The sequence below is a fragment of the Akebia trifoliata genome, chromosome 4 (genome assembly GCF_017979445.1).
Source record: "Akebia trifoliata isolate Shusen 1 chromosome 4, ASM1797944v1, whole genome shotgun sequence".
Taxonomy (NCBI): domain Eukaryota; kingdom Viridiplantae; phylum Streptophyta; class Magnoliopsida; order Ranunculales; family Lardizabalaceae; genus Akebia; species Akebia trifoliata.
Genome location: NC_141378.1, coordinates 7973418 through 7990698, shown reverse-complemented (window position 1 = coordinate 7990698; position 17281 = coordinate 7973418). Strand labels below are relative to the sequence as shown.

Here is a 17281-nt window from a genome sequence, read left to right as displayed (position 1 = left end):
TCAATTTGTGTTGATCGGATTTTATTGAATATAGAATGGTTCAAATATGGTTTGCAGTAAGATTGAAGTCAAATTGGATTTGGATCTAGAAAGAAAAAAAGAAATCTCAATATGGATAACTTTAGATCCAACCCAAGTCCGAACCATTTTATGCCCTACCTGTGGTTGGTTAGAATACGTAATGCGGCCTCTTCTGACTCATAAAGCCCACATGACATAATTGATAATGTAGAAGTTAAATTAAAAACATACCCAAGAAGAAAATACAGTTTGGAGTAATTTAACCTAATTTAAAAATTAAAAAGAAAGACTTGGAAGTAGGGATGTTAATGAGTCACTTTCAAATCCAAAATCAGTCATCATGAAAAAAAATGCATGATCTAAAAATCTCTTTAAGTTTTCTTCTCAAAATCAGTCATCTTTAGCCACTTCAGATATATGTTGATGATGGAAAAAGTGATGAGATGATGACAGCGATGGAGGTGGTAGTGGTGGTCATAATAATGATCATGGCTAGGGCATTAATGTCATTTTTTCATTAGCTCATAAGAGAAGACCAGGGTCCAAGATCAAGGGTGGCATATCAACAGTTACGGGAAAAATATGAGGTATCTCAAATATCCACAAAAATGTAATGGGGCATGTATTCATTTTGTAAACATTAGGGTGCGAAAGGGTTCCTCCAAAATTTTGAAAAGGACTCAGACAAATGTAACTCTAGAAAAGAAGAAAAAAAAAAAAAAACTTTTACTAATACACAGGACAGTACTGATCTCTAGGAAATTTGTGTTTTTTCCTCTCATCTCTACAGTCTGTTTGATGGCTAGTGTTCTCCTTTTGAAAAACCCTTCTTATATTTGAGTAACAAGTAAGAAAAAACAGTGGTGCTGTCAAATATTCCTAGTAAAAGAAACTAACTCATGCCTGCCAGTTCAGATCAATTCAACTGATAAGTCACCTAATTTGGTCAAGCTTGTAATCCCATCGGCATGAGTTGGTTCAAACAAGTTTTTGGGCCAAGTCACTTCAAATCAAATCGAATCGACCAAGAAAAATTTTAAAACTATGGATACTGCATACTCAACAAAGAAATTTTACTTGATGATTCCTCAGAGAATAAGTAGACTGGAGGCAAAGACTTCCTAAAAGCAAGAAAATACAACAGAGCAGACATGTTACCTTATGAGAAGCATCAAAACATTACAATAACCAAGGTCACAGTTGTAGATAATGGATTTCAATACTGACATTTTAGCTTTGCATATTGAAGTGGGCAGATTAATAAAACAGAGATCTTCATCCGAATGTTGCAATGAGAAATGCCTTGTAGATGCTCATGAACTTGGCTACAAATGCTGCACCGTTCAACAAAAAAAGACACTAGAGTGTGTTAGCCATGGCAGCAGGCAGAGCTATTTGAACTATTAAACCAGTTAACATACCGATGGGTCCATCCACGTTCAAATTGAGGGAGATGTATATGATGTTACAATGCTTTTATGTATGAAAAGAGCACAGAAGAGTGTTTTTAGAGGCATTTGGGGGTTAAGCCTTGAGGCACACCTCAGGCGAAGCTCATTAAAAACACAAGGCAAAAGAAGCTTAAAAACAATTGAGGCCTAAATCTCATACCAGGAAACTCTCAAAAGGCGCCAGTCTCAGTGTGAGGTATGACCGAGTTCTACACCTTTTGGACGGGGTGTGTGCCTTTAACTTTCTGTTTTTTTTTCATGTTTTTTAAACTATGTATCAACTTTATCTTCAATGTTTTTCCTCATCTTAAATCATTTTTTCTTCTATTTCTTCGTCTCTATTGACATGCATAAATAAATTTTTGTAGTTGGTTTTATGCAGAAAGTTTATTGAAAAGATAGTACATTATATATTATTATTATTATTACTACTACTACTACTATTATTAATGTAAGAGGTTGAAACTTGGAGTTCGATCACGTGGATTCAAAATTTGAAATTATGTGGTGCCCACTTTAACTTTTTCTATTTTTTCAACACTTATCATTTATGTGATAGATTATTTATTTAAAAAGTACAGCATGTGAAGCTTCGCTTCAGTGTCATCCATCCCTACTGTCCAAGTGCCTCCACCTCGTGAATAGGAATTATGGTGTAAAAAAAACATGTATTGAACACAATGTCTGTCCCAAGTATTCGACTAAGAGACACAACTAAAAAAATAAAAAATAAAAAATAAAAAGCCGACAATGCATTTCCTATGTCCCAGCAATAGCTAGTGAGTGCCATATTGGAGACCCACACTTTAGAGACCCCACTATGCCATTGATCCACGTGGCACATTGTTTCTCTCTCTTACACGTTCATTACTTCTCTTTCAAAAATAACCCCCACATAATTAATGTTATTTTGTCCTTTGTGAATTACGCAAAATACAAACCCAATCTCAGCAGGTCCTCTTTCCACACATTAGAAATTACCTTTTGACTCCCTATGATTTGGTATAATTCAATGTCAACCCCTTAATCTTTTGATAATTTAACTTACCTCCATTGTTAGAGAAAATGTTAATATTCCAATGTTATTTTACCATTTTAATCTTATCATTTTATCAGTGTTATGTTTTCTAGTGTAAATTATTTTAGAGATTTTTTAGCATAGAGTTAATTTATCTTTTTTAAGAGTTGAAATGGAGGTATCACAAAAATATCATTAAGAGTTGAGAACGAGGAATCACCAAAATAAATTTTTATTCAATCTCTCTCCATTTGCATAGAGCTATTTTATCTTTTTCATAGCATTTCCCATTGAAATGTATCAAAATGGCATCCTTTTTTTGTGATTGTCAATTGTTCCCTGCCAGGGGAACTTCTAACCCCTTTTCTTATTTATTGTGGTGGTTGAAATGCTATGAAAAAATGGTCTAAGAAGATTGCCTTAAAGTGGGGAATGAGCACTAGCATAACCCACCCCCCCAACTCCATTTTTGCTCCAAAGAGAGGAGGATATTTGGGGCATAAAGACCTTGAGAATATGAACATTGCCCTCCCAGGGAAGTGGCTTTCGAGATTTGGGGGCAAACCCCCTCGTTTTTGGAGGGAAGACATCCTCACTAAATATGGAAGCCAGAATTTGGGATGAGAGATTGCAGTTCCCTAAAGCCTTGTGGTTGTAGTTTTGCAGAAATGTGTTTTGAAGAATCATACAAAATCCACCAAAGGTATCCATTTTAAAGTTGAGAAAAGGGACATAATTAGGTTTCGGGAGGATAGGTGGTGCACCAAATCTAATTTGAAAGGATTTCCAGATTCTTTTTTCTCTCTGTTCCAGGAAAGACAAAATTGTTAAGAGTCCAGAATCTGGAATAAGGATTATATAACTTGGAGTTGTGATCTCAAGATTAAGCCCAATGACTGGAAGATTGATGTAATCTTACAATTACCCCCACCTAATTAAGACTTCTATTTCAAAGGCTGTAACATACTTCACCAAACTAGATAATAGCTCACCCGCCCTCAAGGACAAAAATGGATAAAAGATTTAAGGTGCATAAAATTTTGGCCAACAGTAGAAGCAAAGTAAAATTCCTAAAACATAAAATTACATATTGCACGCTAAAACAAGTTTGATTCATGCAGCAAGATATGCAAGATTACACATAATTGTAAGTTGTAACAACTGCCACAACGAATGTTTGGGGTACCTTCAATGTGAAATATGGCCTTCTGCCCAAGACGCATCCTATGCTCCTGTGAGTGAAAAAAATGCAAGCAAGCACTAGAGTTAGAAATATACAAGGAGTCACAGATGAGATTTATACGACTAGCATCGGTCAAGATATCGGAACATTCAACCTCCATCCTGAATTCCCACTTGTACAAGCGGTACACATACAGGGTCAAGACCCATCATTGGAGATGTCCCACCTAGTAGATGTGTACTACACCCAAAATGAGTCCGATTTTATCATTCTAGTTCCCTACATGTCACATTCACTTGAGAGAAAAAAAAATTTCCTTCCCAAATGTGAAATCCTTTTTTTATTCAGTTAAATTGTGTTCTCGATAGAAAAAAAGTATGCATCAGATGATTAAAAAAATCCAGGGAATTGGAAATAACAGGAGCTTACATAATACGCAGCCCAATGGCAGACCTCATGTTTTAGTTCAGCATCCAGCTTCTTTAATAATTCGAAAAGCAACCTCTGAAAACCAAGAAGATAAGAGTTATTTTATATGAAAGTAATAAATTACAAGAAATATTGCAACATATCTATCTTTACCTTCAGAATGATTTCAGGAGGAATACAATTAATTAGTAGCTCATATAACTTCCCTCGCACTAAAAAAAGCCTGGAAGCATCACGAAAAAATTGCAGTTAGCTAAGCCAAGGGAAGTATTATCAAAATATATATATGTATGTATGTATGTATGTATGTATGTATGTAAATGCTATACAGATCTTTATTAGGATTAATTTTCAGAATAGTTCAGGGAGAAACCACCTTTCCAAACACAGATGCGAGGAACCACTGAATAGTAGTTCCCGCCCAAGAGATCTTTCATCAAAAATCAACTTGATCAGACAACTTTCTTATGTTGGTCCATCATGAAAAAAATGTAAAATATCGAAACAAACATAGTTAATATATCAAGTAGAACCACCTCTAGAAGTTTATTAGTGTTAAATTCCTTGGGCTGAAGATCATGAAATCAAAACACTGCTGACACATCAAGCAATCCATACCCCCCACCCACCCACCATGCGCATGTGCATGCACACACAAACATAAGCCTTTTTTTATTTCTATTTGAAGAGTCCTATCAAGGAAAGAACAAAGTCCAAAATAGTGAATTTGTTAAAAAAAAGATTAAATATTTTATACAGGGACCAATCTTTATCACCCCTCTTTGTCTTCCACGAAAATTAGATGATAAAAAAATCTTAGTTTAGACGGTCTGACTGGGTCAGCTACCTACTCAGCCTTCACAATTAAATTCCATTAGTGTATCGATGGATCTCAGTGTAAAAACCCCTATCACTGGATAACTCATTGGAAGAATCAAAGAATGTAAACTGTACGAGCCCATTCTGAAAGGGCTCCAGTGTATAGAGAGAGGACCTCACCGTTTTAGAAAATTTTGACAATTTTTCCCCGGAAATATGGGTTAGAAGTTTCAGAATATGCTGATTCTTTGCGAGGATGATCTCTACAGTGAGATCATCCTCATAAAAAATCAGCCCATTCTGAAACTTTTAACCCCAGTTTTACAAGGTGAAGAATCATGGACCGTCAATTACACGTGTGTGTGTGTGTGCTTGACTCATCACCACATTGGATCCACATAGATGTGCCAAAATCCATGTCATAATATCTGAATGGTACATGCATGTAAGGACTAACTAAGAATATTAGTGGGTTCTAAAAGGATGAAATATCTAGTCAGTATAAAATCGCCTTGAAATTCCGAAGAATTCATACTGAATTTAAGAGGCCAAAACAAAGTATGGCTAGCATCTAAATAATACAGTCCTTCCTATTAACTCCACTGAATTGGCTAATTACCATTCTTACCATTAAAAATGCAAAAATCCAGTTAAACTGTATCTACAGTTTGACCAAGCTATATTAAGACTCAAATAGAATAGATTAAAAAACAGTTCAACAGTTCTTTCTGCAACTTGAGCCTAGGTTGCAGAGGGAACTTGGTCTTAGAGAAAAAAAAAAAATACCCCTGAATCAAGATCAGAAGCTTCTCGATCCCCGCTCTTCAACCTGTACTTAGGTGATTTTGTTTTCCCTCCAAATGTGCTGTTTTCCAGTGGAGATAACTTTAATGTCTGTAAAGTGCATCAGATCTGCAGATCTATGATGCATTTACAAAAGAATTTTATAAATTTAAACTCAGTTTTGAGGTTGAAAACCAAATAATAGGAAAAACTCAAGGTTTCACCCTAAACAAGAAAATTAAGGTCTAATTTAATTATATGTTGTGCAACTTCTAATAATACATTTTTATCGGCGTGCATCATAAGCATTCAAATTTCTAGTTAACCTTATTGTCATTTTTTTTTCTTATCCTTTTTTTTTTCTTTCTTTTTCTTCGGAGCAGTCCTTAATGGATTTGTTCTTGGTATTCTTATTCTCAATACATGACAGCTTTTTGGATGAATGATGGAAATTTGCACCATCTTTCAGAAAGGGAAGAACAAACAAGCACTCAGCACAGCAACGCATCATTATCATCAACACCGTATCACGAATATTAGGGTCAGCAACATGAATCCTATTTAACCGTTCAACTTCTTAGAAGGCATGTGTGTTGCTGAGTTGGCTACATCTAGTCGGATTTATTTTGGTTTGGATTGCTTCCTATATTGAACAACAGAATGAAGGGGGTCCCACCAGCCAGCAAGTGTACCATCTCTACCCCAACACTGCTTCTTGATATACCAGTACTGGATGGGTAACTTGGAATTCATAAAACAAACATATGTGAAAAGATGGGATCATAATTATGAAAAAATCAATTAATAGTCAAGGAATAAAAAAATCCAAATTTAAAATGTGGTCATGATGTTAGGAAATGAGACTACATAAAAAGGTTCTCACTAGGAAATGTTTATCAAACTGATAGAAACAAGTTGATAAGTAAAATAAGATGCAAAAGTGACAAACCTTTTAGGGCTCTGCTCCTGCATTATGTCGGATGATATTTCTGAAATATACTGCTCCCAATCCATGGGTGGTATTGCTTGATTATTTGTGAAAGGATACCTATCGCCAAAATTATAGTACACCAAAAAGAGCATAGCTATAAGGAAAAAAAGTGACATAAATAAGATTACTTCAGTGTCGTACATGGAAGCAAAAGAACTATATGAAATCAATGACATGTTATGAAGCTTAACTGTTGAACCCGGCAAGTCTCAAATGACAATATCGCCCTTCTTAAACTGCGGTTTGATTGAGCTGCTATACGAGCAGCAAATCCAGGTGGCAGTTGCAACCCTTCCTTCTTGCCAATGAACTCCAATACCCTAATAATCTGGCAAAGAAGCGCAAAATTATGGATTTCATGCAAAGGTTATTGAACCTGCTTGTGGTGTAGGTTCAGGAAAATATTTGAAAAGTGCTCAGCATGTTTACATAAATTGGTGGTTTTGCTTTCAATATAAGGTGAAACTTCCCTGTGCTTCAAAATCATCAGATTACAGACTTTTTTGTAATGCTTTCTACCTTAAAACCAGACCCTTATAGCCTGTTTTTAGCCTAGTTGCAGCCACTTTCAGATTATAATAGATCTACTCCACCATGGTTATTAGCTTACCTACAGCTACATTTATTTTCTGTTTTCCAAGTCACTATAGCCTGAAATACAGCACCTTTAACCCTTAAGAAAATCCAGTAAAAAGCCCTAAACCCTTAGATTAATCATTCCACATAAAAAAAAAAACTGATGTCCACATCAATAAGGTTTAAAACTTTTGACATACTTCTCAAATAGTAACCTCCTGACGTCAACTGCTGGCTTCAAGAAAAATATGCATAACAAACCAGACTAAAGCTTTGTGAAATCACCCAAACATAGAAAGGAAACAACAAAGCATGGGATCCGACACTAGGCATACAATTCCCACAGACACATAACAACAGCCAGGTTATGTAGCTTCTCCATGGCCATGGATTAGACACATCATCCTTTTCTTTTTCCAATAAGTCCTTGTTGGAAGTGAAAGGGTGAAATTGGAACAGAATTCCATGAAACATATTGTCTTGAGGGCACCACTCAAAAAATAGACTGTCTTGTTGGCACCCCTTGGGCTATGAGAGAACACCATAATGATTCTCGGTTTGATATTGAGTTAAACTAAGCATCAAGAACCATCCCACCTATTAGAGAAGTAATCAGTAATGTTTCTAAAGTCTCCATCAGCCACAAGGTGTGCATGTAAAGATAATTAAATTAGAAAGTCTTGCAAAAAAGAGCAAGAAATTTCCCTTCGTTAGGTACCACCTTTCCAATTGGAATTGGATTGGAGAGCACCTTTATTATAAAACTGTTGTCAGTAAACAATGCTCAATTCCCACGTGGCCTAGATTCACCACAAACAACCATCAAAACTTAATTTCGTACCTCTTGAGATATCTCCCAGATTAGACACACTCTAAAATTATATTAGTTGCTATCAACAATATCCATGCCCTCTCAATCTAAGTTCATTGCATTAGTATATTAGAATTCTTTCGAAACTAAAACCCATCACCAATTTCTTGACATTTCAACAATAACTTTGCCAAATGAGCCTACCCTCAAATATGCACATATTTTGTGGTTCTTCTCAAGGAAGCTCTGGAATTAGAGTTCTCTTTTCTCCAGTATTCTCTTTAGTTCATATTTTATCTCTCCAACATGACAATAAAGGAACAAAGTTACAAGAATACTTCTTTTCCATTAAAAAGATAAAAGATTCAATCCTCTATAAACTCCTCCATCCTACAAGGAAATATGTAGACGGTATCAATGGATGGATGGAATGCTTGTCAACACTTACTCTTCCTCCTTTTATGCTTATCATATGTCTATTACAGATCATCGATAATGGTTCATTGTTAAGGCCATGATTTAGAAATTAAACACATCTAAAACAAGCTGGAGGCCAACACTTGTGAAGATGAAATAAGTTGCCAATGAAGAGCACAAGTATGGTCTTCTATCATATAATATTAAGAAATCGTATTCAATCTGCATAGGGAAGAGATAGGTCCAAGTCACATAAACCATTCTTGGATTTTCTATATTTTCAAGGCAGTGACTACCAGTCCTGCTCAGCAACACATAACTATGTCACTGCCAGCACAAATGACAACTCAAATCTCAACTATCAAAGTTTCCCATCAACTTCCCATGAATCCAGGCTTCTAAACATATTAAGGTAGATAATCACAAAGAAAGGGCGACCTATGGACACTTCAAACCAACAAAAATGCTCAATCTACCAAATAATTTTTTGATTATATGACACCAACTACACAAAATCTAATCAAATATCACTTCTCAAATAAAAAAGAAAAGGAAGAATGAAAACTAATCAAGTTTAGAAACTGTGATATAACGTTCTATAAGAACATATGTAACGGAATTCTTAGTTGTCAAACAATGTTTATTAAGTTTCTTCGTTGAAAGAACCAACTGTGCACACTGACACAAACAATGGTCACAAAAATCAATAACGATGTAAAAACTACTTCTATGAGAGAAAAAGATAAGTTCTCTGAAGATAAAAAACACTAACCAAATAACCTATTCAGGCCAGTGACAGACAACACAAAGGATCATAATTAAAGGATATTAGATGATGAAAAGCCAAAAATATAGATCTCATAAAATAGGATATTAAATACAGAATTTTATTTCTAACGAAATCATAATTCGTCACCAAAGAGCAACTACCTAATCTACAACAAGAAATAATTAAAAAAAGGAGGGGGTTAGAAAGCCATAACAGTAGTCAACGAAGTCTGTACCAACCTGTTCTTCTGTAGGTGCATTTATCCGGACATTCAAACAGCGAGACCGAACTGCTTCAGTAACCTTAGATGAACTTTTGCAGCATAAAATTAGCCGACATGATGCACTATATTTCTCCATTGTTCTTCGGAGTGAATGTTGAGCTTCTCTTGAGAGTTTGTCAACCTCAATCAACACTAGTACTGCAATTGGAAGCAAACAAATACCATTTATACATACAAATTGGTATATACATATATATTCTCCAAAAACAAATTCTTTACATGCTAAATAATGAAGACTGTTTGCCATTGATAAGTACAAATGTAAAATAAACATAATGTGAAATTGTCAAGCAAACTTCAATGAATATAAAATATAACCATTTAATGGATTCAAATGCACATGGCATCCCATAAGTAGGCGTACATATATTTATCTATGTAAGAAATCGAAATAGTAACACCCAAAACTAGGTCTAAAAATAATAATAATGATAATAATAATAATAATAATAATAATAAGGAGACAATAATTTGGCTAATATGTTACCAGCCCATAAGCTGCATATACAACACAGACAGATTATCATATTTCGTTACCTTTGTAACCCTTCTTCCCTTTCGCATCGATTGGTCTGTTCTTTGCCATTTCTTTAATAATCTCTTGAACAACATATCTATCCTGAAAACCGGCATCACTAGGATTCATTTCTACATGGTGGGTGCTTGACAATGTGGTCAGCTCTAAATCAATCGTTCTAGTCCCAGCCTGCAAAGAGAACCGCTACTGAGAGTTGATATATAGACACAAAAACTATTTTTTTTCAAGAATAACAATTATTCCATCAAATTAGTTTAACAGAAACTCTAGTGAGTAGAACATTGAACTCAACTGAAGGCCAACTTGCTACATAGGTTAATATTTGTGAGTGTTGATACCACAATGATGGTTCAACTGGCCTTCACCATCTAATTACTAATGGCTAACCTCATTGCTTAGCAAAAAATTAAAAATAAAAAGGAGCATCAAACTCTATCAAGTTTTCTTTTTGGGAGCATGAGGCATAGACTTCTATCAAAGGACACGGATTAATACATTTACAACAATTTCTGGTGCAAGCCACTTAAGCAGATAATAATTGTATCAAAGATTTAAGGATATTAGACTAGAAGTCTAGAATTACAAGGACTTTTTGCAAACAATAGAACACTTTCTCCGATCTTTCAGCTGTTCAACAATTTTAGAGGGGACACCAAATATTTCCAGAAAAAAGGAACCATAACATGAGACCATTGTTGAATCTAATCTACAAACAGTATTATTCCATCAAAATTTCAACATTTTGAAAAAGAATAATAGAAAACCAGACAATTTCTCACTTTGTTAGTAATATTGTAGCCATAGGTATCAAAATCAACTAAAATTCAAAAACTTACATTGATTTTCCATATTTTGTTCTCTGTCTTCACCTGCGCACAACCCATTACCAAGATCAATAAAAAGAAAATATTACAGAACAGTAAAGTTAAATCTTAGAGGAAAAGAGGAGAAAAAAGATACCTTTTCGGCACTAGCACCGAACATTTGTCTGAGTACAGCCATGATTAGGGTTTTCTTGCCAGATCCAGAGGGCCCGTAGAAGAGAAGATGAGGACAGTCCTCTGTAACCTACGGACGAAAATTGAGGGAACAAAAAACCCTAAAATGAGAAATTTTATAACAGAAGAAGCAAAAGAAGAGAGATGAAAAAGATTACCAGTTTCTTGAGATTTAGGGCTACATCTTCATGGACTATCATCTTGTCTAGGGTTTTAGGTCTGTATTTGTCGACCCACAACATTTTGGCAAGCTCGAAGAAAGAGAGAGAGCAGAAGTGGCGGGAAGAGACGAGAAAATTTGACGGGGCGTTACAAATGGTTAAGGAGAATGAGATGATCCAATAGTGCTATCACTATGGAATCAAAAGGTACTCCAGCCACGTGTTTCGTTTTTATTGGGTTAAAGTAGCTTTGATTTTCACTGGCTTGCAAGAAGGACGTAGCGGGGAAAATGAGAACAAAAAATAATAAATATATGTTCTGTATGGTCCCTTGGTGATCGAGCTTTTATTTAGAATTCAATTACCACACCAACTTTTTCTTATAACACACCAATTAATTTTCAAAAGAATTGGTGTGTTGTAAGTAAAATTGAAGTGTTAAATGCAGATCTCTTTCTTAATCACACGTTAATGATTAGGGTATTTGATATTTTTATCACTAGTTTATTTATAAAGACCATGGTCAAAATGTAAGAGGAGTATGTTTAAATAACCCACCCATTTTCATACTTGGCTTGGCTTCATTGTTATTGTGTTTGATCTGATCCCTCCAACCACCTTGTCTTAGTGATAATCAGAAGTAACTCCATTGACGATCTTGATGCAAAGATCAGAGCCTTTTGCGTTTAGCCCAGTTGTATAACCTCGGTGATGATCGGACCATCAATCAACTAGGATGCAATTTAACTTCATCACTACCTGGTGTACAAAAGAGCAAACAACCCACAGTGCACACCACCTATTTGTCGAAAAGCCTCAACTAAGGCACTATGGTGTAAGTGGAAATAGAAATAAGAAAAATAGAAACCTTTGAAAGGTGAATTTAAAATTTTTATTTGAAGTAATTTATTTGTTTAACATGAAATTCTTCTTCTTCATATTCTACTGTTATTATCTTCCCTTGTTCTTGTGATATTATCTCTTATCCCAAACTCAACATAGAAACTTAACAGAGCCCTTCAAAAATGTAATAGAAAACATGTATATTAATAAGTAATCAAATAAATATTTACAAATAATATTTGAACCTCACACAACAAACTACAATCCTATTTTTTATTTGCATACTAAGAAACTCTAATGATGCTTAAGAAGATGGCGAAGCGGTTTACCTGAAACCGGAATGCACTTGACAACCCAACCAATTGGCCAAGACACAAACGCGACTAGGATACATATACCCCATTGCCCCCAATTCAACCTCTCCGTATTCGCAAACTTCTTTAGAAACTCCACCATCACCACTTGAAGAATGATCGTTATCCCAATGATCCCTATAAACAATCTATTCTTATGTAATCCCTTAAACACATTCTTCTTCTCCAATTTCCTCGCATTGAACTCGTTAAACACTTGACATAGGACGAAAATATTGAAGATCAACGTGTCTTTAACCTTCGCGGTCACACCAAAGATAGCCTCACCCTTGAATTGTAGAGTTAATAGGATTGTTATCTGATATAGAGCTTGAGCTAAAAGGTTCCTCCACATGACTTTGGTTATGAGCGGCTCGGTCCTACCAACTGGTGGCTTCTTCATGAGCTCTTCGGAGGGCTTCTCGGTGGCTAGAGCCAGGGCTCCCAACGTGTCCATGATTAGGTTCACCCACAACAATTGGACTGCTGTTAGTGGAACTTCACCTGCGGAAACCGCAGCAATGAAGTTGATGACAAGAGCTGCGACATTCACCGTGAGCTGAAATTGGATGAATTTCTGAATGTTGTTATAGACACACCTTCCCCATTTTAAAACTGTTGCCACGGAAGCAAAATTATCATCTAAAATGACGATATCTGAACTCTCTTTTGCCACTTCGGTGCCTTGAATCCCCATCGAAAGACCAATGTCGGCCTCTTTTAAAGCTGGTGCATCATTCGTTCCGTCTCCTGTGACTGCAACCACGTGGCCTTTTTGCTTCAAACATTGTACCATCAAAAGCTTGTCGAAAGGGGAAGATCTTGCCATCACACGTATTGTGTCCACCTTTTCCATCCGTTCCTCGTTTGTGTAGTTTCGGAATTCCACACCTTCAACCACTACTCCATCGTTCAATTGATCTAGTTCAAGTATCCCGCATTCGAGGGCTATGGCTCTTGCAGTAAAAACATTGTCCCCAGTGATCATTTTGATTTCTACTCCAGCAGCTTTGCAAGCTTTCACAGCCTTTTTCACTCCCGGTCGACATGGGTCTTTTATACCGACTATCCCCAAAAAGGTGAGGCCATCTTCTTTTAATGACTTTCCATCGTTATTGAATTCGAAATCTGTTTCTGGAATTTGTTTATGGGCAAAAGCAATGCAACGGAGGGCGTTAGCTGCCATACCTTGAATGATTTTTTTGAACATCATCCTTTCATCTTCATTCATAGCTTTCATGACTCCATTACTCTCATAGTAGTTCGAACACATAGCTAATATCATCTCGGCAGCTCCCTTCCAATGAACATGGATTGTCTTGTTCTCCTTCTTCTTGATCAAAACTCCGCTTCTTTTCTTCTCCGAATTAAAGGCTTCGACATGTAGAATTGAGAAATTGCGCTTTAATTCCTGCATTTTCAATCCCATTTCTAATACACCCCATGAGAGAATGGCTTTCTCCGTTGGGCTTCCAGAGAATTCGGGCTTTGTTCCCGAATTGGATCGATAAACACTACCCGTCGTGTTTAGACCGATTCCTTGGTGAAGCAATTCGAGAATGGCTGGAGCAATTCCGGAGGAAGCATCATCTCTCATGTCGTCTTGGCCAAGCCAAAACTTTGTCACCGTCATTTGGTTCATTGTGAGGGTGCCTGTTTTATCGGTACAAATGATGTTGGCCGAACCCATGGTCTCACAAGCCGGGAGTTTTCTAACCATAGCTTGGTCAGCCATCATTCTCTTCATGGAGTAAGCAAGAGTGAGTGTGACGGCCAATGGTAAGCCTTCAGGAATTGCCACAACCACAATTGTAACCGCAGCGGCAATAATTCGCACGACTGCACTCATCACATCGTCAAACTTCGTCTTTCTTCCATTGAACTCCCGATTTCCATTCTCGTCTTCTGTATTTCCCGTGAAGTAGCGCACCAACAATACAACAAGGACAAGGAACGCAACGGATAGACCCACCATACCTATGTAGGTGGTGAGTTTGTCGAGACGTACTTGTAATGGGGTACGCTCATTAGAATCACGGCTTATAGTACTCATTAACTTACCCCATGTAGTGCTCATACCCACTGACGTTACAACCATGGAAGCATACCCGTCGACCACCTTGGCACCAGAGAACAAGAAAGGGTTCCTTCCACCATTGACCTCCACATGATCGCTCTCTCCCGTCATGCTTGACTCATCTACGTGCAAGGATTGGCCATCTACGAACAACCCATCGGCTGGGATTTGATCTCCAATCTTTAAACATACAATGTCACCCACCACAAGATCAAAGATGGAAATTTTTTGTCGTCGCTCATCTCTTACCACATCAACCTCAATGTTGCTGCTGATGGTTGACAACTTCTCAAACTGTTTCGATTGCCTAAAGTTACTGATGGAAGAGACGGAGACAACTAAAAAGACGGCAAGAAATATACTCCCGCCCTCATACCACCCATTTTTCAGTCCATCCTCTTTGATACCAAATCCGAGAGAGAGTGTGGCACAAGCCAATAACACAAGAATTGTTACATCCTTGAATGCTTCAAATACAAAGTGAAAGAACCCTTTTGGAGGTGGCTTTTGATAAGTATTTGATCCGAAAGCTTTGCGTCGGTGGCTAATATCATCAACATCGTCATGTATTCCACGTTCTGCATTGGTATCAAGAGCCGTGACAACACCTTCAACTCCTCCTAATGACTCATTTAGAAGATTCAACTTCTTGTCCTTGACAATTTCAACAAGCTTATTTTGATCGACATTGGAGAACCTCGTATCATGTTTGTCATCAACATTGTCGAGATGAATATCAACAGTGGTGTAAGACGGAGTGCGTAAGATTCCAGTGAAGTATTGGTCCTTCTTGGTGATACTCGCTTTGGCTAGAGAGATTAGAACTCTAGACGAATAAATGACAGTGAAAGCTACTCTCCATTTTTTCATAGGCTTGGTGATTCTACTCGCATTAACTAAATACATTGTAGGATCGTAAGGTTGCGGTGCATGGTGATTTGGTTTGATTGACATTGTTGAATTATATCAAAAACCAAAAGAAAAAGAATAATGAAACAATGGGTTTGGTTTAAAAGAAGATTTTGTTTGGGATTCGGAGAGGTGGCAAGTGATTTGAAATATTGGTTTTTGTAACGTATTTATATATATATATATATCTTAAAGGTGGGGCGGTGCCTTGTAGTAATACCCGTGTATGATGCACTTGGGCCCAACTGTAAATTTTATTATACCCTCTGACAACACCTTTCACACGTCTGGTCAACTACGACTCCTGAGTCACAGCTTGCGTTATGAGTTATAAACTTTACGTGGAAGAAAAGCTGGAGGTATTGTGTGATTCGATGGGAGTTTCTATGCGCTTTCGTCGTGCTTTCCTTCTTTTTCTCTTTTATATCCATTAATGTTCAAAACTCAAGGAAACTGAGTCAACTCGATCCATGTTAAATTTGAACTCTTTTTTATTCAACCAGAAGAATTTGAATCGACTGAGTCAATTGTGTAGAGTTCCTTTTATGTAAATGTGTAAATATGATTAATGAAATTTTGTGCTTTGTAGAATCAATTATCCAAATTATACCTGAATAATTTCATTATTTTATTATATTAAAAAGAAAAATAGACTTTTCTAGACTTGAACCACCGTTAAAGCTCTTCATCAATCAATCTGACGGTTGAGATGAGAAAAAATACATATTTCTTAGAGATCAACATTAGCCCTTTTAAGGATTAATATGATATAATCTTTTATAGGAATTTATTTTTCATTCGAATCTGTAGTAACTCAGCCCTCTATTTGAAGGGGTATGTCAGCCATCTACTACCGTTTGAAAGTTTGACTCGGCCGCTTCAGATCGGACAGTATATACTTCTTTAAAAAAGTGAGTAATGACCCCCCACGTGGAATAATAAAAATACTTTCCTGTTGTTGTAGATCGTTTTCCTCAGATTACACAATTGATATTTATGGGGATATGTATTTGTGTGTATCCCAAGGCAAAAAATCTATGATTCTAGCACATGCCACGTGAGGGAGTCAGGTTATCACGACTCTAAAAAAAATTATTAAACTATTAAAACAACATTAAACAGCCACGTGTTATCATCATTCATCGGTCAAATATAAAATAAAAGGAAAATCTAGAAGAGACACTGCAGCACGACTCAATATAAAATTTTACACTTTTAATTGCCGCAACCCTTATCTCTCACAAATAGTTTAAGTTTTTTAGGGTACGTGGTCTTATATTATTGATTTGACGGCTTGAGTCATTATTTTTGGTAACGGATGGTATCCCTCCAAATCGGGGTCAACCCACTAGGAGTGGTTAGGATAAAATAACCACTAATCATCAAAGGGGAATTTGATGCGCTTGAAATAAGAAGAATTTTAAGCAAGAAACATGTAAAATCAATCACAACACAAGATTTACGTGAAAAAAAAAATCCTAAATTAAGAAAAAAATCATTCAAATTTTAATCCATCCAAAGAATTTTTATTATGGAAATTATGTCTTCTGAAAATTCATTGCAAAAGATTACAAAGTTTACCTAAATTTGTAAACTTAAGAAGCAAGGTATTCCAAAGTAGCAATGGGGATGGGGATCTTTTTTTTGAGTAAGCAAAGTAAAATTGAATTCTTTGGCAACTACTTTACATGGCATAGTTCATTAAATTCATATTCGGATTCTTTTTTTCTTTTTCTTATTGGAATAAAGTTGATTTCTTTGTGTACACTTCATATTATTCACACGGATCGCTTTTATGCTATAAAATAAAATCAATGTTCCTCACTTCTACGTTCCTTTAAAGTAGTTTCT

At 36.3% G+C, this 17281-nt stretch overlaps 2 protein-coding genes across 2 annotated transcripts; both read right to left on the bottom strand.

Annotated features, from left to right (window-relative positions):
* Nucleotides 1–1073: 1073 nt before the first annotated feature.
* EMB2775 (ATPase family associated with various cellular activities (AAA)) lies at nt 1074–11404 on the bottom strand. Its single transcript, XM_086439060.1, has 11 exons — nt 11246–11404; nt 11050–11157; nt 10926–10958; nt 10089–10257; nt 9508–9689; nt 6887–7023; nt 6654–6752; nt 4256–4325; nt 4103–4177; nt 3677–3722; nt 1074–1355 (listed from the first exon to the last, which is right to left on the bottom strand). Exons 1-11 carry the CDS (start codon nt 11327–11329, stop codon nt 1297–1299), a joined length of 1062 nt encoding a protein of 353 aa, XP_086295186.1. The 5' UTR covers nt 11330–11404; the 3' UTR covers nt 1074–1296.
* A 427-nt stretch (nt 11405–11831) lies between these two features.
* LOC147403470 (putative calcium-transporting ATPase 13, plasma membrane-type) lies at nt 11832–15609 on the bottom strand. Its single transcript, XM_086439059.1, has 2 exons — nt 12421–15609; nt 11832–11979 (listed from the first exon to the last, which is right to left on the bottom strand). Exons 1-2 carry the CDS (start codon nt 15473–15475, stop codon nt 11972–11974), a joined length of 3063 nt encoding a protein of 1020 aa, XP_086295185.1. The 5' UTR covers nt 15476–15609; the 3' UTR covers nt 11832–11971.
* Between the last annotated feature and the right edge of the window lie 1672 nt (nt 15610–17281).